Genomic DNA, 22,713 nt, shown 5'->3' with positions numbered 1-22,713 from the left:
TACATACACACACACACACACACAATGGAATGCTACTCAGCCATTAAAAAAGAAACTTTGCCATTTGCAACAACATGGATGGACTTGGAGGGTATTGTGCTTAGTGAAATAAGTCAGACAGAGAAAAACAAATACTGTATAATATCACTTATCTGTAGAATCTAAAAAATAAAACAAATGTGAATAGAACAAAAAAGAAATAGACTCACGGACATAGAAAACACGTGAATAGAACAAAAAAGAAATAGACTCACGGACATAGAAAACAAACTAGTGGTTATCAGTGGGGCTAGGGAAGGAGGGAGGGGCAAGATAGGGATAGGGATTAAGAGGTACAAACTACTATGTATAAAATAAATAAACTACAAGGATATATTGTACAGCACAGGGAACATAGCCAATATTTTATAATAACTATAAATCGAGTATAACTTTTAAAAATTGTGAATCACTATGTTTTACACCTGAAACTTAGGTAATATTGTAAATCAACTATACTTCAATCAAAAAAAAATAAAAATTAAACATTAAAACAATAAAGGCAATTTTTAAAATCCATGGTACAAAAAGAAAGAGCTTATTTCTTTTTATTGCTGGGTAGTATTCCATTGTACAAATGGAATGCAACAGTTTTATCACACAACACTAATTTATTGTCTAAAAACATAGAGGTTTCTGCCCCTGATTTCTTCTCTTCCTGTCACGTAGGAATTTTTTAGGGTTCCTTTTTCTCCTATATCTGCCAATCTTTCTTCCTAAACTAGGGGGGAAATTAGCAAACTTGCCTAGTTTGTTGAATAATAGGAAATGTGACTGCGTATGGTAAAACTTAACCACCCACTAATATCAGAATAGCACACAAAACACAGAAGACCTAGGAAGAGACAGTTTATATTCACAAGTCTTACATCTATTGTCTTTTACTGAATGGCTAAGATTAACTTCTCAGATTGAGAATTGCTCCTTCTGCAACACGTAAATGTATGACTGGAAATGCCCAAACATATGGACTTCTGACCATGTTAATGTCTAACTCTATTTCTGATTTAATGGCATTGGACTACCTGTCACTTTGAAAGCTTAGGGGGAGGTGTCCCTGAGAAATAGGAGAAAACAGGGGAACTATAAAAGATTGTCAAATATAAGCAGAAATAAGAAGAAGATAAGACGCTGTTCCCAAGACGACCATTCCATATCAGGAAAAATCTATAAAGACGATCTGTTCAAGTACTCGTGGTTAAAAAAACAGGGGATGGAGATAACAATCACTTAAACAAATAAATGAAGAGTTACAACTGTAACAAACACTACAATAAAAGAGGCATGCTGTGCTACAAACGCCTACATTAAGGGGATGTGACCTCGGCAGGAAGGTCGGCAAAGGCTTTCTTGGGCTGAGACCCGAAGGATCCACAGGAGATAAAACCAGGAGCACAGATCAGGGGTGGAGAACAGCAGGTGGAAAGGCCCTGTGGTGGGGGTCCATGGAGCCCTGGAGGAACTGAAGGGAAGCCAGTGTGTCTGGAATCCCCGTGCAAGAGGGAAACTGGACTGAGAAAGGGCTTGAGGGAAGCAGGGACCAGATCATGCAGACTGTGGTCTGTATCCTGTGAGCAGTGGGAACATATGAAGGGTTTCAAGCCAGGAAAGGGACGGGGTCAGCTCTGGGCTGCTCCAGGGTTCCCGCAGAGAGCGTCCTCATCTCACAGGATAGAATGTGGGGAACTGTCTTTTACCACACACAGGCCTCGTCTCCAAGAGGATGCAGAAAATCCACTCACATCTCCTGAACTGAAGCTAAGAGAAAAGCAGGTACTTTCAAAGGAAAATAATCCAAATGAAAGGGACAGGGAAGGAGAGACAGGGTGGACAAAGAGCGTGTTAGGAAAAGGAAACACCCTATATTCTACGTTAAGTCTGCCGCCAGCTCCTAGGAGAGCTTTGTACAAGCACACATACAATGACGTCACATGATTCTCCTGTATAAATTGAGAACACATCACCTCTGGACAGCCAGTCTTCACATTTCCTCACCCTGAGGATGAGGAAACAGAGTGGCGTCATGGAAAACTATTATTTTACACATATACAGTATTATTCTCTTTTATTATGATGATGAACCTCAGAATCAGGAGATGTAGGCTCCAGAATCAGGGTTTGAGCACTGGTTCAAAGTAACTCTTTCAAAATACATCCTTAGAAATCATTCCCTCTCTCTGACCCACAATTTCCTCTTTTGTAAAGCAGGAAAAATGGATAAAACAGGATGATAAAGGACAATATTTTAGAAAAATATAAAACAAAATCTAAATATAAGTAATTATTACTAGAAAAATTATTTCATATAATATCAAGCTCCTAATATGGCAGCCTCTATTATGTGTCAGGCTCAGTCCCAAGAAGTTTATATACACTAATGCATATAAGCCTCTTAACAACTCAATGAGGTGTTTCCAATTATCCCACTAAAGTCTAAGGAGTCCCAAACACACACCATAATTCGTCTCTGCCCTTCACTTTCAAGTGTGGTAAGAAAGGAGTAGACAAAATACAAGAGAGTTCTTCACTCCAGGTTTAGGAAAGCACAAGATAAATGGTCCCAAAATAAAGACTGTGTGAGAGAATAACTCAGTGAATCTGATTTCTAGAAGGACTAGGAGTTAGAAAAGGACTATGACTTGACCCAAGAAAGGCAGACCTAACTCTACTTCCATTTCATGAATAATAGGGAACTCCTATTAACAGAGATCTTTAATACTTCTTCTAACTCTGTAATTTCTCTATGTTTTGATATTTTCACATATCTGCTTTCCTGAGATTATTTATAAGTCAACTCTACCCCTAACAAGACACATTAAGAGAGCCTTGGCTTTTTTTGCCTTGATACAGGGAAGGACAGAGATGCTGATCAACTCCTGCATTGTGGTCTAAGAGAAAGAAAGCCAGGAAGAAAAACTGGAAGTGGCAGAGAGCAAGGGGACAGCACGGGGGAGTAGCTAACAGTAATGACAACAGTGTCACATCACTGACCCGGGCAGTCGAACCTCAGGGCCAGTGCTCTTAGCCTCTACACTGCAATGCCCGCACATATGCAAACCCAACAGGATGCACAAAAATTTGCCACAGAGAAGAGGGCCAGCGTTGGAATACTTACAGAGGACTACTTTATCAACAGATTAGACACAGCTGAAAAATTATTTAAACTAAAGATAGAACAAAAGAAATTATCCAGAACGGAGTCCAGAGATTCAAAGAAATGAAACATAAATATTTTTGTTAAAAAATATTTAAATATCTCCAGAAGGAGATATTGAATAATAGAAAGAATGGGGAGGGGGGCAAAATTCAAAATGATAATTGGTGAGAATTTTCCAAAGTTACTGAAAGACACCAATCCTCAAATCCAGAAAGGCCAAAATGCCTAAGCACAACAGATTGGGAAAACAGAGAAAAAAATTCACAGAAAGGACTATCATAATGAAATGTAGAATACCAAAAGAAAAAAAAAGAAGATATTATGAGGAGCCAGAGAGAAAAGACAGATCACCTAAAAAGAAAATGCAGACACACAGAGTGCTCCCAGAGGAAAGGAGAACCACTGGGGCACAGCAAGGAGCTCCCAGCAGTGGGGACCCCGCAGATGCAGCCTGACTATCTCCTCCAACGACGGCCACAAGAATATCTTCCATCCCACATGCTCTTCAATGCAATGTGACTTTGATACTCCTCTCATCAAGAGGCAGGGCCTATGTCCTCTCACACTGAAATTGGGTGGGCTTTTATGACTGTTTCAACCAACACATGGGGCCAACTTAAGGCAATATGACTTCTAAGCCTCGGTCATTAAAAGGTTTTGCAGGGTCTGCTTTTGTTGCTGGAATATTCACTCTTGAATCCTTTAGCTGCCCTGAGGCTGCCGTGCTGTGAGGAAACCCAAAATAGCCCACGTAGAGAGGCCAGAGGACAGGCCCTGAGACTATACAGAGCAAGAGGGAAAGAAGGAAGAGAATGGGAGAGGAGGTCAGGAGAAAGGAAGAGAGCTATATCTGACCAGCCCAGAGCTGCTTCAGACCCTTATGGTCCAGCTCCAGTCACTATCTGATTGAAACAGCATAAGAAACCCTGAGCCCAAACCATCTATCCAAATGCTCCGCAAAGACCTTACCCACAGAAACTGTAGGAAATACTAAAATGACTGGTGTTGTTTTCAAAGTCGCTACATTTTTGGGTGACCTGTTACACAGCAACAGATAACTGGGATATCTAAACTGCCAACTGGCAGCCCTCTGGGTATTGGGTGAGAGTGACAAGAATCAGTTTCACAGGATGAGGTCATCCAAGAATTTCTAGCATCTAAACACATTATACACACTTAACACTGTATATATGTGAAATACAAAAAGCTTTCTTAATTGCAGCTGCCAATGTAACTTAGTGCTCAAAATAATCATCTTGTTTTATTTACTTTTTCAGGTGCCATGCCTCCTGGAACTACCATATAAAAATTAAGAAAATTACAGTGAAAATTGGAGGTGTTACTTCAAACATGCATTATACTCATCATATGTTAACCAAGCAAATCAAGCATGAAATTTAAAAATGAACTCACCCCCTTTCCTCCTGACTTTTGGTCAAATGGTACCATGGTGATTTGTTTGGAATCCCGTTGATATGTACAGTAGTGCTTCACCCAGGAAGTTCCAAAATGACCTGCAAAGTAATATTCCCCATAAAACATCTCTCCACATCCACTGCATGCTGGAAAAACACACAACCAGTAACACACAATGCTCACCTATCCTTAAACTGTTTCTAGGGGCGATATACTCTCCACACCAGCTAGATTTGAACAGGCAGAAATCTGATTCCACAAGCTGGAAATGGAACCGACCCAGGGCTTTCCCCAAGGACCAAGGAAGACTGTTTGTCACTAAATGCTGCATCCGATGGGTCTTAAAATATAAGGGAAGTAGAGGTTCCCTGGGGAAATTAATTCACTTTCCCATATTATCAATCTCCATCTGAAGTTTCCTTTCTCTCCCCCGACAGGAGGAAGATGATTGAGAAGGAACACAGAAAAGCTCCTCAAAGTGCTTGTCACCGTTCCCATCTGGTGTGATGACTTCATGCTTCCCACACAGCTGCTCTGCAACCACGTGCACGCACGTACAGGGGTTCTGACCTACTTCCAAACCTCTAATTTTTACTTTAGCAGAACTCAAGAAGATCTGAAAAGCAGACAAGGAAAACCCAGAGACACCAGACATGTGGAACAGAAGTAACTGTAAATGCTCAAATGTAATCTAAGGAGTTTGTCCCTCAAAATTATCCCTCAGGAAAGAGGTAGATGCCCTACAGACAAATTCTGACAGTATCTGATTTTATCAGGTGCCTGGCCAATTACTTTATTTCAAACAACAAAGTACTGTTAGAGGAAGAAGGCATGATTGGCATTATTAGCCTGCAAGGACCTCAATCAATACGAGTCCTGGATGCTTATAGAGATCACATAGCAGATATGATTAAAAAACAATAATGACAACATGAAAACAGATTTAGCAGACACTTAATAATTATTTTTCAGGGTATGAATGCCCATTGCAAGTGTTGGATGTCACTTAGTATACTTAAAAAGCAACAGAGTGTCTACATTGGAGCATCAAGGACAAATGAAAACGCCAACCATTCAACTGTGTTTCTGTGGCTTAGAGAATAAATTCCAGTGACAGCACAACACAAAGATTTCAAAAATGCTGTATCTTGGACACTTTGAGCATCATAATAAACAAGGACAGTAATGGATTTAGCCTAATGAACAAAATGGGAACTCAAAAGTCCATACTGACAGTAGAAAGATGGATGGATAGACAGATGAAAGAAAGAAAGAAAGAAAGAGAGAGAGAGAGAGAAAGAGAGAGAGAGAGAGAAAGAAAGAGAGAAGGAGAGAAAGAAAGAAAGAAAGAAAGAAAGGAAGGGAGGGAGGGAGGAAGGAAGGAAGGAAGGAAAGAAAGGAGAGAAGGAGGGAGGTAGAAAGGGGGAGGACGCTTCCTTATATTACACGAAAAGGCAACTAATAAATGTGGAGGGAGTGGCAGAACTGCAAAATCACCATTTTGCAACCATCACAGTAAAGGTCAGTCCAGGCCAGGATTCTCAATGGATGCTAACTCCATGGGAGGCGAAGTCTGAAGAGGGAAGGGCACGGTCTTAAGGTGTCCGCCCCACAGACCGCTTATCAGTTACAAGGGAAACACAGTGACAGCACAGTGGGGAAAGCAGACAGTACCTTGACTAGGTGATCAAAATCAACAAGACCACGGAGGGCAGAGGAACATCCTTTGCTCCGGATGTGGTACCCGGGAAAAACACAGCATTACTTATGTAGGATTTGACCAGGGATGCATGACCTGAATCTAATCATGAGGAAACATCAGACACACCCACAATGAAGAAAATTCTATACAAGAACTGGCCGATATTCTTCAAAAACGTCAATGTCATCAGAGGAACTGTTCTAGAGTAAAGGAGACTAAAGTCGTCATATGACAACTAAATGCTGTACAAGCTCCTGTACTGAAGGAAAACAAAATGCTCTATAAGGGCATCACTGGGACAACTGACAAAATGGGAATATGAAATATTGTTTAGATGAAATATCTTATCAATGTTACATTTCCTGGATATGTAACTGTGGTTACATAAACGAATGTTTTGAGAAAATACACACTGAAGTCAAGAAGCATGGTATATACAACCTGTTCTCAAATAGTTCAGAAAAAATTACAATGCGTGTGTGTGTGTGTGTGTGTGTGTGACTGTGATGTGCACACACACCCATACAGAGAGAGAAAGAATGATCTAACTGGAAAAATGGTAAAAATTCGTGAATCTGGGTAAAGGTCATATGGTCGTTCTTTATACTATTCTTTCAACTTTCTGTAAGTTTGAAACTACTTCAAAATAATAAGTTACAAAAACGTCCAAATTAAAAAAAAAAAAAGCTGTATTCTAATGATATGCTCTGGACCACTGTGTTGGAGAATCAAAATATGGTTCTAATGATAATCAAGACATTAGTGTTGAAAAAACACATGAAGTGTTTGAATAAAATTGTACAATGTCATGTGAGTGCTTATACTGACTTTACACGTATAAATATTAATATTGGAGTGACCAATATTAATAAATTAATTATTATAAGTGGACGCTGAACTGTATTTTTATAGTCCTAAAAATTTTTATTTTCAAGTTGACTTAAAACTTTTGGGGGTGGTCTTCTCATTGGGCAAAGAAGATATGACCATATATTCAGGTATAACACACAATTAAAGTAGCTTCTGTTTTTTACAAGCCTTAACAAGCTCATACCTGCAAGAATAAGGGACATAAAACTCTCATCACAACCGATGCTCCAACCTCCAACCCCATTACTACACCTTTGTCACCAGGGAACAGTTTTAAGTCCAAGAAAATTTTCAAGTAATCACTAAATAGAATAATCACTGAAACTGAGTGTTTTGTTCCATTAGGAAGCAGATAGGAGTGAAGATATTTAACTAATCCTAAATCAACAGTGCCCAGCCAGAAAGCACAGGTGGGAGACTACAAGAAGAGCTATCCATTAAAGAAAAACAATGCACTTTCTTTAATCTCTAGCACCGCACGCATGAATTAAGTCTGGGAGTGCTATAGCCCAGTGCACGAATCTGAGTCATCGTTGAAAACTCTGGGTTAGCAGCACCTGGCATTTCTTTCCTTGATGTCATATGGGCAAGTCAATGGCTCTTCTTCCTGGCTCTTGAAGTGAGCTTTTGTTTCTACTTTTCATAAAATTTAAGTGTTGGAATGACAGGGGTTGAGGAGAAGAGAGAAAGGGCCTAAGTCATGATTGTTTGGGCCTTGCTGAAACAAGTCTCAAATGAAAACAAAATCACCAACTATTAAGTCTACCGAAGGATATGACAATAAGGTCCAGCCAGCCAGACCTTTCCAAGGCCTCTACACCAAGGGTATGGTATATAAAGCTATACTGAAGGTACAGGAACCTCAAGAGTAGAGTGACACCAGGGAGAGAAGTGGCACCGCAGAGCCTCAAAAAATTCCAGGTTGCAAGGAAATTCCCAGTTACAAAGGAAACAACACATCACTGGGAGGTAGACAAGACCTTGTGGACAGCATCTCTCCCCTAGGAAACCTAACTATAAAATCACTCTCCTTCATCCAAATACATACTCCAGGCCAGGCACTACTGGATACGCACCCCAGCTCCTGGGAAAAAGGCATGAGTACACCCACACTGCTGGCCGACCCAGCACTCACGTTTCTCCTGGACGTAGAGGTACCCCTCCATGGTGTAGGGACTGATGGTCTTGTGCTCGAGGGGATTCTCTTTCATCTTCTTCATCAGGGATTCCACTTCTGACCTGGTGCCTTCAAAGCGATTTCTTGTCTAGGATGAAAGGAATTTTATTCAAATCAAAGAAATGAAACCCTGTTCCCATCTCTAGCACTTCAGAACATCAACCTACAGAATTCTTAGATCTAAAACCAGGTAAGGAACATTCAGCCATCTGGGAATCAGGCAAAAATGTTCCCTTTTAAGAAATATACTTTGGCCTTAAAGCCCTACGTCAGAATGACTCTCAAACTCTAGAGACCATCAAAATCACCTGGGGAACCGGCAGGAAATGCAAATGACCAGTTCTCACCCCGAAAGATAAGTTTAGCGCCTCTCAACCCAGACATGTGCATTTTTAACAAGCATCCCAGGCCACTCTGACTCAGATGGTCCACAGCAGGGTACGCCCTCCACCTCCCTCCAGGACAGAGATGCTCTTTCTCCAGCTGTTTGCTGATGGCTCCCTCCTCAAATGGAGCTGCTTCACGTAAGGTTACCCCTCCCCCAGGGCACCCTGCACCCAGCAACTAGGCGAAGCCAGGGGCCAAAGGGGGAGGGTCAAGGGACCATCCCAGCTCCAGGGGGCCCGGGGCGTCGGCTGAGTCCTCACCACTCAGCCTCTCCTCCGGCAGGGTCTGCTGCCCTCACTCTGTCACAGGTGCTTCTGCCAACACTGCCTCCTGGGGACCTGCTCTGTATAAATCTCCACTTCAGAGCCTGCCTTCTGAGGGACCCGGCCCAAGGGAAGCCATGCTTTGTGACATCTCATCCAAGACCCTGCAACTTCCTGTTCTCTGAGGCACTGCAGAGAACCATGAGGGGGCAAGCTCAGGCTTCTAAAAGCATGCAGTCCAACCCGCAGTCCAACCCACACGGACACACTTGGGTTTATTTGGACACAGGATCATCCAGAGACAAAGACAACATGCAGACTAATGTGGCCCCATCACACAGGGAAGAAAGGGGTTCGAGCCCCAGTGACCGCTAACCAGAGTCCTAAGCAGGATTCTGTGCACCCAAAGGTCCTGCTGCTTACAATTTGGGAAAGGAGATTGGGAGTAAGGCGCACCTACTTGGATTTCCTGGCAGCCTCACTGAGAGTTGAACAACAGCACATCCTTTGAGCCCAAGGCCAGCATGTGTACCCCATCCTCATCCCCTGAACACACACACTCTATGGTTTTATGGGGCCAGGCAGCTAGATGCACAGAGGGAGGCTGGGCTGGGTGGGGCTGGGACTTCCACTGCCAAAGGAAATCCTGATTCTGGCGCTACAGATTTAAAACATAATCAGCAGCAGCACTTCCGAGAACATAAATAGTGCTTTGAAATAATGGCGGAGAGGATGTGGCTCTAACCTGGGACCATCAAGCACCCTAGAAATGCCTGACCCCCGCTGCCCTTTGAACCCAAGCAAGACCCATCCTCCCCACCTGCACCTCAGTCCATTTAAGTGATCTGTATGCAACCAGACCCATATTTTGTTTTTCCTTCCCTTAGCAAGGGAAAGGAAGCCTGTCCCCTCGCCTACTCACATTCTGTATGCTGATAGTCAACTGCGTCTTGAAGTCGTTGAAGTCCTTGGCCAGTTCATAACCATGGTGATAGAAAGTGAAGAGTCCTTGTAGGAATGCCAGTAGCTGTAATGAAGGCAGAAGGGCAAACTTCACATAAGCAGGTTCAAAAGGTATTATGGAGCTGTATCTGAGTTCCCAGCCCCGGTTTGCATGTCTAGAATAAGGTAATAATAATGGCTATCATTTACTGAGCACTTCTTATATGCCAGGCACTGTAACTTCATATGCCCTGCCTCACTAAATATTCATAACAACCTATGAAATGAATACTACTGTCATCTCCAACTTATTAGTAAGGGAGCAGATTCAAAGAGGTTAACTAACTTGCCCCAAAACACACAGTAAGTGGCAGCCAGGATTTGAAACCAGGTCTCCTGGCACCAACATCCAAGCTCTTACCCTGTGAGCCTCATCACCTCCTAAGAAAATCACTTCTTCAGAACCTGAAGACCAGGGCTCCCACTCAGTCTCCTTCTAGTATATTCATAATATCAGGTTATCATGCAGAAGGGTGTGGTTATATTGATAACCAACAACGAAGGGAGAAAAGGAAGCTGGTGTGTCCTGAGTCTGCAGTCTAACAGGCAAAGTCAAACCAAAGAAAATCATCCAGATCAGACTTCAGCTCAAGGGTGTTTCTGTACTTTCCAGAAGCTCTCCAGAAGTAAACACTCTGGATTCCTTTATTAAAATAATCTCATGTTCCCACATTTTCATTTAGGCGGTTTCCCTAAATTCTCATTTAAAGTGTCACAGCCTAAAAGGTAAGCCCATTCCTTGTTTAGTCTTGTCTTTAGTGAGGAGTGAAAACATCTGTTCACTACAATTCTCACAACATGCCTTCATAAACTTAAAAACCATTAATGTCCCCACCCTGAGCCCCTGCCAACCTTCACTTCTCCAAGCTAAGTAAACGTTCCTGCCGTCTCTCCTCTCAGTGCCCATATGTAAACCTCACTGCTGTTATGCTTCCCTGGCCCCGTCCCAAGCTCTACATATCCTGCCTCGGTCCCAAATCTCAACCTGAAGACAGGATTATAGTTAAAGCCTGAACAAGGTTCAGAAGAACCAGAACCTCACCTCCATCACAAGCTCAGTTCTTCTACATTTGGGGACCAGCCCCATTCTAACTTGAACTTCTCAATGCCGACTCACACCGTCTGAGTTGTCCCCTCTGACCTGCCTCAAATACATGTTACACCAAGACACAGTTGCATCACTTTATATTGTTGTGTTTAATCTTCTAGTCCTTAAATGAACATACCTTTACTTATTAAACACAATCTCACTTTGTTTCACCTACTCTCCTTTTTTGAGAAGCAGCCCTAATAATGAGAGTAAAGGAAACTCTCACACTTTGCTTGTGGCAGGAACGGTAAGCACCAAGGTATATACTGACCTGTCTTCAGACAAAGCCACATGCCCAGCCCACTTTATCAAAGAGCTCTGCACTGGAAAGTCAGGCAAAACCCCAGCTTATAACAATATGATCCCTTGACTTCCTGCTGCCATTGTCCCTGGAGCGTCTGTTCCCTTAGATCCTCACAGGAGGAGACGGAACAGGCACTGCTGGGTCCTCTGGCTAAAAAAACATCTAGAGGCACCATATATACATCCTTCACCTAAATTAAGGAATGGGTGGTAAGCCACAGAGAGTCACCAAAGACTAATAATGAACTCTTTTCTTCAAAGATGACCAAAGTCTTTGCAAAGTCCTCTATGTAAAATACATTTTTGAGAACGTGGCCCACACTTTTCCTTCTAAATGGCTCCAATAATGGAGAAGAAGGAGCTCTTATGCCAAACCTAGTGCCAGTATTCACAAGGACAACAGTCCTTTCTTATCTCTTCCCTCCCTGTTGTCCTTGAAGGCTGTGCCCCATCACTTTTCCAGGGCACTGAGTCACCCTCTATTGGAGAATAATGCAGAAGATAAGCAGCTAATTCTCGAGTCATTCCTTCTATTAACGCTGATTTATGCTTCACTTAAAGTCAACAGGGCCTCTCTTACTCAGGGTAATTAACTATCTCAAACAGCTTGCTCAGATGCCACCTGGGTATACACACAAGCACTCTAAAGGCAGAGAGCTGCCAATGTTTATTTTGGTTTTCACTTCCTCTGGTATCATGGCTGATTGTCCATTTTTTCACCAGGAAATGATGCCTTAGGTATTGTTATCTTTGGGCCACTTCCTTCCTTCTCCCCTCACAGCATCCTTCGTCCCCTCCCCTACCTCCCACACACTGTATGAATCTTTGAACCTATGACCCCAAGGGAAATGAAAGTCCACTGCTCAGGGAGCTGGGCAAGGCCCACAGAAGGACTCCCGAGATGGAAGGATCTGTCTGCCTCAAAGAAATGGTTCTACTCACACACACAGAGGAAGCGCTTGCTGTAGCCTCACCTGGTTATCAGGTAAGAGAAGCCAGCACGTCCACCCAGGCTCCTCCCTGGACAGCCAGACACGCAATCACAGCATGACAAAGGAAGTGCCAGAGAAAGACCTTCCCAACCCTCCTTTGCCTTCTTCCCCTTCCTTGTTTTCCTCTGAGAATAACTGTAAGAAAAATTTATTCCTACTTCCTAGCTGATAACACAGATTTTTTAAAAAATAATAAACAAAAATGTAACTGCGTTATTAGTGATGGTTACATCATTCTGGACTACGTGATAAATTTAAGTTTTTGACATTTATAGAATAGAGCTACTGTTTTGGGTTGAATTTTTTCCCCCAAACCCAAAAGATATGAAGTCCTAAACCCCAGTATTTCAGAATGTGATTTTATGTGGAAATAGGGTCTGTACAGAGATAGTCGAGTTAAAATGAATCCATTAGGCCCTAATCAAAAATGACTGGTGTCCTTAGAAAGGGGGGAAATTTGGACACAGTAACAAACACAGAGAGAAGATAGTCCTGTGAAGATGAGGAATTGAAGTGATGCATCTATAAATCAAGGAATGCCAGATACTGCCAGGAAACCACCAGAAGCTAGGAAGAGGAAAGGAAGGATTTTTCCTTACAGGTTTCAGGGGCAGCAGGGCCATGCTGACCTTGATCTCAGACCTTTAGCCTCTAGAACTATGAGACAATACATTTCTGTTGTTCTGAGGCACCCAGTTTGTGGTACTTTGTTACAGCATCCCTAGCAGAAGAATACAGCTACCAAGAACCATTCATTCACACGACGAAGAGAAGGGCAGCCAGTAAAGGGATGAAAAGCTGGGCTTGGTAAGCCAGGTAACTCCCTTTAACTCGTCTTTAACCTATTACCGCAGTGGATTATGGTAGAGATTGAGATCGTCTATGTAATGGGCTTAATTAGCACAGGCGTGCTGCAGGGGCTGCTCAGCAAGAAGGACAGAATCAGACCGATGTGTCAGAAAAGGCACTGTGCTGACAGGGTCAGGACAGGATGCCACTGACCAAAGCGAAAGAATAACAACCTGCAATGGGGCGGAAGCCGTGAGAAAGGACCGGAAGGCACAGCACCAAGAAATACTCTGGAGGCGAAACTCAGAGGCTGTGGAGCCTGACAAATGTAGAGAGTGAGCTCTCTGCAGCAGTAGGTAACCTTCAATTATGAACACTCAGGGAACAGACGGAACATGGCTTCACCTTCATGAAGCCAGTATGTCATTATCTGCGATCCCAATCTCCAGAACATTTAGTACCTCAACAAGAAAATTAAGGTTTTCAGGGCACACAAAAATATACGGTTTAGATCCCAGAAGTCTGATTTTTCTTCCTTAGCATACTAAAATTTTGTTTCTTTTTCTGAAGGTCAATAACTTCTGGCACTTGAAGTTACTTTCTAAGAAACAAATGAACATAGTCGATGTGCATGGAGGTTCCTTGAATGGCTGGAAGATTCCCTTGACTGCAACCAACTCAACACATGAATATCCATCCACACCAGGCACCCCAACAATTTAGTTCAATCGATTTTTTTGCTTGTTTCCTTTCCGCCCTTAAGTAGTCAAATGCTGTTTCATAGAGATTAAGAGTCAGACCACTACAGCTCTGCTATTTACTAGGTGTGACCTTGCAGAAGTAAATAAATGTGCTTCCATTTCTTTATCTGAAAACAAAAAACGGTACCTACCCTCAGAGATGATATAAGGATTGAATGACATAATGTGGTAAAGCACTTATTACTCACACAGAACATGACAGAGTTTCAGCTGATATCATCGACTGTTACTTCACGTTCTTCTTTTGTACAATGTAGGCCAGAAGCTTAAACTTTAATGTGCAGCAGAATCGCCTGGAAGGCTTGCAAAAATATAGATGACTAGGCCCTACCCCCAAATTTCAGGTGTGGGGTAGAGCCTGAGAATTTGTATTTCTAAGACTTTGAGAACCAGTGATCTGGTCAGTAGCTTTTTCATTGTGTGACTCTCTTCTCCCTACCCATAGCTCCAGCCACTCACCTGCCTATCAACTGGTGTGCTCAGAAACAAGAATTTCTATAGAAAAGTGAAGGTCACACATCTACATCCAACCTCTCTGACAACTCGTTTAACTTAACTCAGGACAAGCCCCTACCACTTTCTCTTTACTCTAACATGAGACCAGACCTTTTTTTTCATTAGCTCTCCAGGTGCCTCACTTTATGACTTCAAAAACATCTGCAAACCACAATGGTTCTCTACTTTTTAAATCCCTCTGGTACATCCATCCTATGCATGCTGGCACTGAACTGCTTGCTACCTTGGCTAGCTCTTTACCATAGACACTGCTTCCCCAAGGAGACTGTGAGCTCCTCAGCCAGAGCAGCTGGGTCATCAGCATTTTCTATGCTATTCAGAAAATAAATGCTTTTAGATTTACCAAGACTATATTAAACCAAGTAGGCCCTATTAATACTGGCACTTGACTCATTTGCTCACTTGAGGAGACCCTGGGTAGCCAAAATTGATATATTCCTCTACTTCAGAATAAAAAATAATCGCTAACTGGGTCCTAATAAGCAATTATATAATAACTGGGTGTTACTTAGGTTAGCTCTATTCTAAGCATCTTACCTGGATAAACTCAGGTAATCCTCCTAACACCTTTATAAGATAAGTGGTATTATTATACCTATTTCACAGAGGAGAAAACTAAGGCTCAAAAAATAACTTCCCCCAGAATGCATAGCTGGAAAATGGCTGAGCTGGAATTTAAATGCAGGCAGTCTGGTTCTAGAGCCCTTGACGATGATGCTACACTGCCTCTCAAAACACCTAAGACACTGATATACTACAATAGCATGCCAGGAAACAGAAGGATAAATCCTTATAGATTTCTTTAAAAAAAAAAAAAGAGGAGGAAGGAAGGGAGGAGGAGGAGACGGTGGGGGAGGAGGAGAGGAAAGCCCACCAAGATGAGCAGAGTCAACCAGCTGAGCCCAGCCTAGACTGGATGAACCCCACAGATGCATAAGAAATAAACGTCTATTGTTGTATAAGGTTTTATGGTTATTTGTTAGCCAGCAAAAGCTAACAGATACAATATCTCATTCACTATATGGAGACATCAAAATGGACACCAAAAAAAACAACTCAAAAATAGGATGGGTCAATTAAAATGCAATTCATCAAAATCAGGTATTTATAGAATAATATCGACCAAAGTATACATAAAGATTATGAGAATCACAGTTTTTTTTCCTCTAGAAATTCTAGTAAAAGCAAGTAAAAAGGCCAAAGGCTAATTCTTCATGACAGCATTTGAATTCCTGCTCCAGCCATGAGAGAGATGAGACTTTTTTTTAGTCAACCTGTGATTGAATGGCTGGTTTTAACACCTCTGGGCCCCAAGCAGGGAAATCAACAAGCTTGCTTTCTCTGACAGATGGCTTTCCCCATCTCACAGACCCTGCAGAAAGATGTGGATTTTGACCTGAGATCTTGGCAGAGATCATTGCTGGAAAGGAAGCTGGCTCTAAAGTTTCCATTATTCAGATAAGACTGAGGTAATTAATAGCTCTGAAGAATCTGCCAGATGAGATGGCTGGGAGTAGACTCCCAAGATCAAAATAGTTCCAGCAAAGTAAAAGATGGACGCATCAAATTCCAAGGCCAAATGGAGTCTTGAAACTACCAGCAAGTCTACGTGCCTAAAAAGCATCCCCAAAGTTTATAAATTAGAAACAGGGCACAGAACATTCTTGACCAAAAAGAGCGGTCATTTTCTTTCAGTTTCTTATAGTTTTGTTATTTGCTTAAGAAAATCACTTTCTTAAATCTAAGTAGGTAATCTCATTTGTATAGAGACCCCAGGCTTGGGTCTAGATCAGAGGCTGCATTCAGCTGAAAAATTCAAGATCTGCAAGAGTTTTAAATTGAGGCCCACATGCTCATTTGGTGTTTCCATGGATTCTGAACACTAGTGCCACAGAGGGGTAGAGCAATACCACATCTGCACAAAACCACAACCACACTGGGGTGGCCTAAGCTACAGCCAGACGTGTCCCCACATTGCAACCCTTCACGCCCACTGGAACATTCTGTCCAAGTCCAAATCCCATCACGATTCACTCAGAACAATCTCCATGCTGCTTGGTTATAACAAACTTAGAGTGAGAAATTGCTTTATATCGCATCATTTTAATACATGACTGGGATAAGGAGGGGCTTTGAACTTAGGAGGCGAAAAGAGAATGGTTTCCTTGGGTTACTGCTACATTTGGGTTATTTGAGGGAGAGAAGAAGTGGGGGGAGGAAGGAGGAAAGTTAAGGTGTCATCACTATTGTTTGGCAAGATGAAAACTCTTCCCCTCCCCTACTTTGACTTGGAAACCAACCAGCACAACGCAAGGTAGCTAGAGGACAGAACCATTGCTGAATGCCCTACACCCACGTCTGTGGTTGTACTGGGAAGAACCCAGGGTAGCCAGTTGACCAAGCACTGTTACTAGCAGAAGGCACAGCATCAGGGCTGGTCAATCTCTTCATTAACAACTTAGAGCATTTCGTCATCTAGGTAGTTGGAATGAGGGGTGGGGATGAAAGTCTGGGTACACAATGAAACCTTGAGCATCTACTTACAGGCTCCACGAACTCAAACATCTTTCTCTCTTGGACTTCTTGCACCTTGAAGACATACTCCAGGGATACTTCATAGAAATGCTGCCGGACCAGGTCCACTTGGCTGTCTGCCTACAAACAAGATGGAATTTCAGAGAAAAATCAGGTCACTATCTGAGGAGAGGATTCAGCAAGCAGGCAAAAAAATCTCTGGAGATGGTTTTTAAAAACAAATCCAGTAGCATGAAGCAGAAATAAGAACAATGATCATGGTTACCCGAGCGCTAATTTTGTGCCAGGAACCATGCCCATAAAGCTGTACATCATTATCTTATTCAATCCTCATTATAATTTCAGTTATTTCACCCTCATTAAGCTCCTAAAAAGAAGATATCCTTACCCCTAATTTACAGGAAGTAAATGAAATCTGCTAACATTAAGGAACCTGACATAGTTGGTACAAGGCAGAGCTGGGATTTCTGTCCTGACTGATCTGCCTCCAAGACCCCTGCACATTCTTAAACCACTAGACTCTATTGCCTTCCCACACCCTAGGGCCGACCTAGGTTCCGTGGAAGACAGATTTTTAAAGAGAAAAAGAAAACATGCAGAGCCATCCTCCTCCCATCCTTCTAAATGAACAAAACAAGCTGATAGGGGGCAGGAGACCTCAGAAAAGAACATTTTCACACGTCCCACATACTTTCTTTGGACAAGGATGAACTATTAGTTTACCCCAAGCAGAGTAATTACATTGCTGCCTCGGAACCTCACCTCCCTCTCTGTGCAGGTGTGTGGGCTGTAAAGGCCCACACCTGGCTACAATTAAGCCGCTGGTCTGGGATCCAGAACCCAGGGGAGAAAATGAGCATGTGTGGAGTAGCAAGATGCTGTGCTGGGAAGTACCTCAACTATCACTATAAAGCTCTTACCCTTTCCACAACCATGGCTAAGTCAGCTCACGCTTTTAAAGCAGATAATTACACTGAAAGCACATTTCAATGACACAAGAATAAATGTGATTTTTTTAAACAAAAATGGATATCCTGCTAGTAGGAAACAAAACACTATTTTCTTTAGAAATGAAGTATGTCATTCGATAACATACTTTACAAAGACAAAGCCCCCAAAGGAGTATTGCTTTCAGTGTTCCTTTGTCAAGATTCCTGCAGAACAAAACTGGGACAGACCTTTTACTTCATTTTACCAAATATGGTATTGCTAACCTGACATCTTAAGGAGTTGGCAAATCATTCATTCATTCATGGAGTTCACAGCATGATGAGGAAAAGAGATAATTAAATAATCATGTAAATAAAAAGAAAATGACAAACTCTGGAAAAGCACAAGGTGCCATGAAACAACCCAAAAGACTCCATTCAAGTCTCCTGCTAGCAACTTCCTTGCGGGGCAACTTCCATATTAATATGCAGAAGGCAGTCCCCTACGTAACAGCTGCACAAAACCAAAATGAAGGGCTAAGCCTGGGGGCATCAACTAAGCGTCCAAGCAGGAGAGCTGATGTCTGAGCACTGACAGAGCTTTATTTGGAGACCGGGTTTCAGAAAGTGCTTGCACCACGCCCCCTGCCAGGTGTAGCCGGTGGACCAGTGCCTGACACACCTTCCACCTGGGCTCCTGCCGGCTAAGGCCCGTAAGTCCCTGTAGTCCTTCATTTCTCATAGTGCAAATCCAACACACTTACACCTAGGGACGCATCTATTTCCCTGACCTCCCCCACACCCCCGATACATCCTCCCTGCTTGAGCTTGCCAAATGAGACACAACAGAAATAAAAGTCATTCGGAAAAGCTGCAAGTTAGGCAGGGCTGCAGGAGCCAGGAGCAAAGTCCTCTGAGAAGAAGAGCAGAGCCCAGCCTCAGTGAGAGAGCCAGGAGAGCAACAACCTGGGGGGGAGTTGCAGTTCTACCATTTTCTAGCCGGTGGGACCCGCTCCAGTCACTTATCCTCTCCGGGTCTCTTCCCCACACCTGAAGGCTGGAGATGCTATGATTTGCCCTTGCTCTGAGTAGAGCTGTTTCAAAGAGAAAATGAGCTAAAGGATGTGAACATTTGAAAACCAGGAAGTGTTCTGTGCACACTGGGTGTTATCACCAGGGACATCCGAGCAGATGGGCTGTAATCCGTGCTCCTACCCTCAGCCAGCCACATCTTCTCTGGGCGGTTCCAACCCTCTCCTCACTGGCCTCCCTGCTTTCTTTCTCTGCTCCCGCAATCCAGCCTCCACCCAGCAGCCAGAATACCTTTCCTAAAATCTCCATCAGCTGTTCTCACAGCTCCTTCAACACCTTCCCTTGGCCTCTACCGTGGTCTGAAGACCCTGAGGAACCGGCCCAGCCCTCCTTCCCTACCCCTCTCCCACTGAGCTCCAGCTGGGGCTCCTAGCTATCCTCCGACACTCCAAACTCTTTCTTGCCATGCAATCTTTGCACTTGCTGTTCCTTCTGCCTGAAAACCTCTTCCCCTAGATAAATACTCAATTTTTTTAAACTTTAATGCACAGCAAGAAATACCTTTTACATTATGACCCAATAAACATACATTTGTAATTAGGTGCAACACACTTTCATATTTTTCACTCTATTCTAGCCTACTCTATGTCATGACCCAGTAACTCAGATCTTATGACACACCCACAATTTAAAGAACATTGTCCTAGCTTTTCACCCAGCTTGCTCTTTCTCCTCCTTCTGGTCTCAATTCAAATGTCACCTCTTTAGAGAAGCCTGCATTGACATTATTTTAGGCATGTTATCCCAGGGAGTCTCTATCCTATCTCCCAATTTATTTCCTTAACACTACATGAAATTCTTACTTATTCCTCTCTTTTTTCATGTATTGCCTACTAGAATATAAAGTCGATGACAGCAAAGACCTTGCCTCACTTTTCCATTCCAGATCCCGGAACGGGGCCTGGCCCATAGCAAACATTCAATTGATGCTTGAGGAATAAATGAATTGATCTCTATGTGGCCCAGCACTGAGAAGAAAAGCATAACAGAACGCATTTCCAAAGGAAAAGGAAGATGAAATCCCAAGTGGAATGGTAGGTTGCTCCTGCCAATGCCCCTCTCATCTGGGCCATAGAATTCACCACATCCTCAGCTCCTCTTGTGACGGAATCAGAAGCTGGATTCCAACCCCTGGGCAGGCAGTTCCCCTGCCCTGTTACTTAAGAAGCTGTCAATCTACCAGCTTGTCAAAGACCCACCAACTATTCCGTGCTTCTTGGAAAAGAGAAATTCTCCTAGACTGTAAGTTCCGATCATTCATTTCACTCCCCACAATACACCCAACTCCTGAACGGACTTTCACAGAAGCGTCCAATAAATAATTTGTCCAAGGAATGATTTATTATCTTTGAAGCCAGCGTCTCAGCCACTGAAGAAAACACTGACTTTTAAAAAGTCATCCACTAGATGGCAGTGTCACTCCACATCGCTGCCCAGTCATTTCAGCCACCAGAGGTTCAGGATGGGCTAGAATTTACAAGTATTCATTCAGGCTTGCAATCAGGGAATAATTCTGGACCATCAAAGGAAGTAGCTTTCGTTAAATGTGTAGTAGGTGATTCATAATATTGTTAAAAGTTGATCTTTTAATAAATGTAAGGAAAATCATCACTAAATAGCTGGAAGACCTTGAGTAAACCACGTGACCTCTGCAAGGAACTCAGGTCCTGCATACGAAATTCTAAGAGGTTTAACCAGCGGATCACCAAGGTCCCTCCTGCTCTCCAATTCCCTTAGCTTGACACTCGCATTGAATAACAATGGCTGGCAGGCAGCCCAGCAACATCCTTCCCCACAAGACGGACAGAGAAGAGCTTACTGGGTTAAGGGAAACGTCTCCAGAGTCAGGAGCCAAGGTTCAAATCCTTGCTGACTAGCTATAGGCAGGCTATTTAACATCTTTGGGCCTCAGTCTCCTCCTATGTAAAAGAGAGGGAATCCATCTGTACTTCATAGGGTGGTTATGAGGATTTGAGCAGATTCCACATAAAGTGCTTAACATGGCGCCTGGTACATAAATATGCATTCAATAATCATTGGCCGCTATTATTGTTGTTGTTGTTAGTAAAAATATTATCATTATTATTGTTATTATTATGAGATTTTTTATTCAATTTAATTCAGCTTAGGTATAAAAAGCAATGCTTGAGAACAGACCAGGACTTGCAAGAAAGACCTGTAGCCCACTCCTTGCCTTCAAAGTATTTAGGAAGTGTGAATGGGTAAAAGACAAGGATTGTAACAAAAAAGCATAATGAAAAAGTTTCCACTGAGATAAATACTGACAGTCAGTGCTGCAGACAGAATGTTTGCCCACCTCACCACTACGTTCATATGATGAAACCTAATCCCCAGTGTGATAGCATTTGGGTGGGGCCCTTGGGAGGTGATTAGGTCATGAGGATAGAGTCCTTAAAAAAGAGGCCAGGGGGGCTCCCTCACCCTTTCTGCCATGTGAGGAGACAGCTAGAAGACAGCCATCTACGAACCGGGAAGCAGGCCTCACCAGACACCAAATATGCCAGTGCCTTGATCCTGGACTTCCCAATATCCAGAACTGTCAGAAACAAATTTCTGTTGTTTATAAGCCACCCAGTCTAGGGTATTCTGTTACAGCAGCCTGAACAGACTAAGGCAGCCAGGAAGAATGCCATCCAATTTGGGAGCAGGGGAGGGGGAGGAACAGGCCAGTTATGGGGATAATACTTTATATTTGTGTAGCAGCTGTAATTTACCTTCTCATACCTGAAGTAGGCAGGACAGGTATTTTATGAGTATTTTACAAAGGAACTAGAGCTCAGAGAGACCAAGTACTTGTCCCAGGTCACACAGTCAACTACATAGCAGAGCAAGCCTTGAAAAGAAGGTATCTCTGCCAGTCCAGTGTTCTGGTCCCCATATTGCTATCTCAGGGGGAGATACTACTGGCACGGCCCTAAAAGAAAATGTGGGACTCATTCCAGACCAACTCACCAGGAGCCAGGCATGGAGAGAGCAGACCGGGAGGAGAAGCAGCCTCACTCTGGGGAAGCCATGCAGGTAGGATAACTGTACTGCGGCCTCCCAGTACCAGTAGGTGCTAGAACAATCACATACTCGCTCAGCTGTGAATACTTGCACTCATGGTGCATGGTCACCTAACTGCTTAGGAACTACAGAGTTAGCCAGATCTGGTCATTGTGAGCTGCAGCCAAAATGCCTTTCCCTATCGTTTCCAAACCCTAAATGCCAAATGATGCTAGAAGAATGATAACCGATCAGGACAGATCCTAAATGGAATTACGTATTTATCACGGACAATTCACATATCCTTGGGTATCTCCTAGTGCCCATAGCCCCATGTAGAGTTGGGAATAGCCTTTTATGTATCATCCAATGAAAATCAGCATTTCCTTAACCTTCTCAATCACATTTGACAAGATTTACCCGAGCAGCTTTGCTACTTCAAGAATCTCCTCCTCCTGCGTTGGCTTCTTTCTCCCTAACTCAAGGAAAAGATCAAGGAAAGGTTAGCAGTTTCTACTTGCTACAGCTCACCCCAAATACAATTGCTGCTGGTTGGTTGGCCAAGAACTGATCTGTAAAGCCCACTATAAACACTTCCTGTTGCTAAGCCTGTATCCATCACTCAAACAACTGATTCAAACACTCATTTCAAAGAAAGAGTTCTGAGCACAACACTTCCTAACTGAG

General features: G+C 43.0%; 1 protein-coding gene across 6 annotated transcripts in view; it reads right to left on the bottom strand.

Moving 5' to 3' along the window:
* Nucleotides 1-22,713, bottom strand: part of ARHGAP26 (Rho GTPase activating protein 26) — a 496,856-nt gene that overhangs the window by 345,096 nt on the left and 129,047 nt on the right. For all 6 annotated transcript variants that reach the window (XM_061189774.1, XM_061189777.1, XM_061189778.1 and 3 more), the window contains exons 6-9: nt 17,009-17,119; nt 9,934-10,038; nt 8,320-8,449; nt 4,610-4,710 (exon numbers count right to left, since the gene is read on the bottom strand). In XM_061189774.1, the coding sequence (XP_061045757.1) occupies nt 4,610-4,710; nt 8,320-8,449; nt 9,934-10,038; nt 17,009-17,119 (447 nt within the window). The remainder of the gene's footprint in view (nt 1-4,609; nt 4,711-8,319; nt 8,450-9,933; nt 10,039-17,008; nt 17,120-22,713) is intronic.

The sequence above is a fragment of the Eubalaena glacialis genome, chromosome 4 (genome assembly GCF_028564815.1).
Source record: "Eubalaena glacialis isolate mEubGla1 chromosome 4, mEubGla1.1.hap2.+ XY, whole genome shotgun sequence".
NCBI lineage: Eukaryota > Metazoa > Chordata > Mammalia > Artiodactyla > Balaenidae > Eubalaena > Eubalaena glacialis.
The sequence above is the reverse complement of the archived record's forward strand: the minus strand, read 5'-3'. Positions and strand labels throughout refer to the sequence as shown.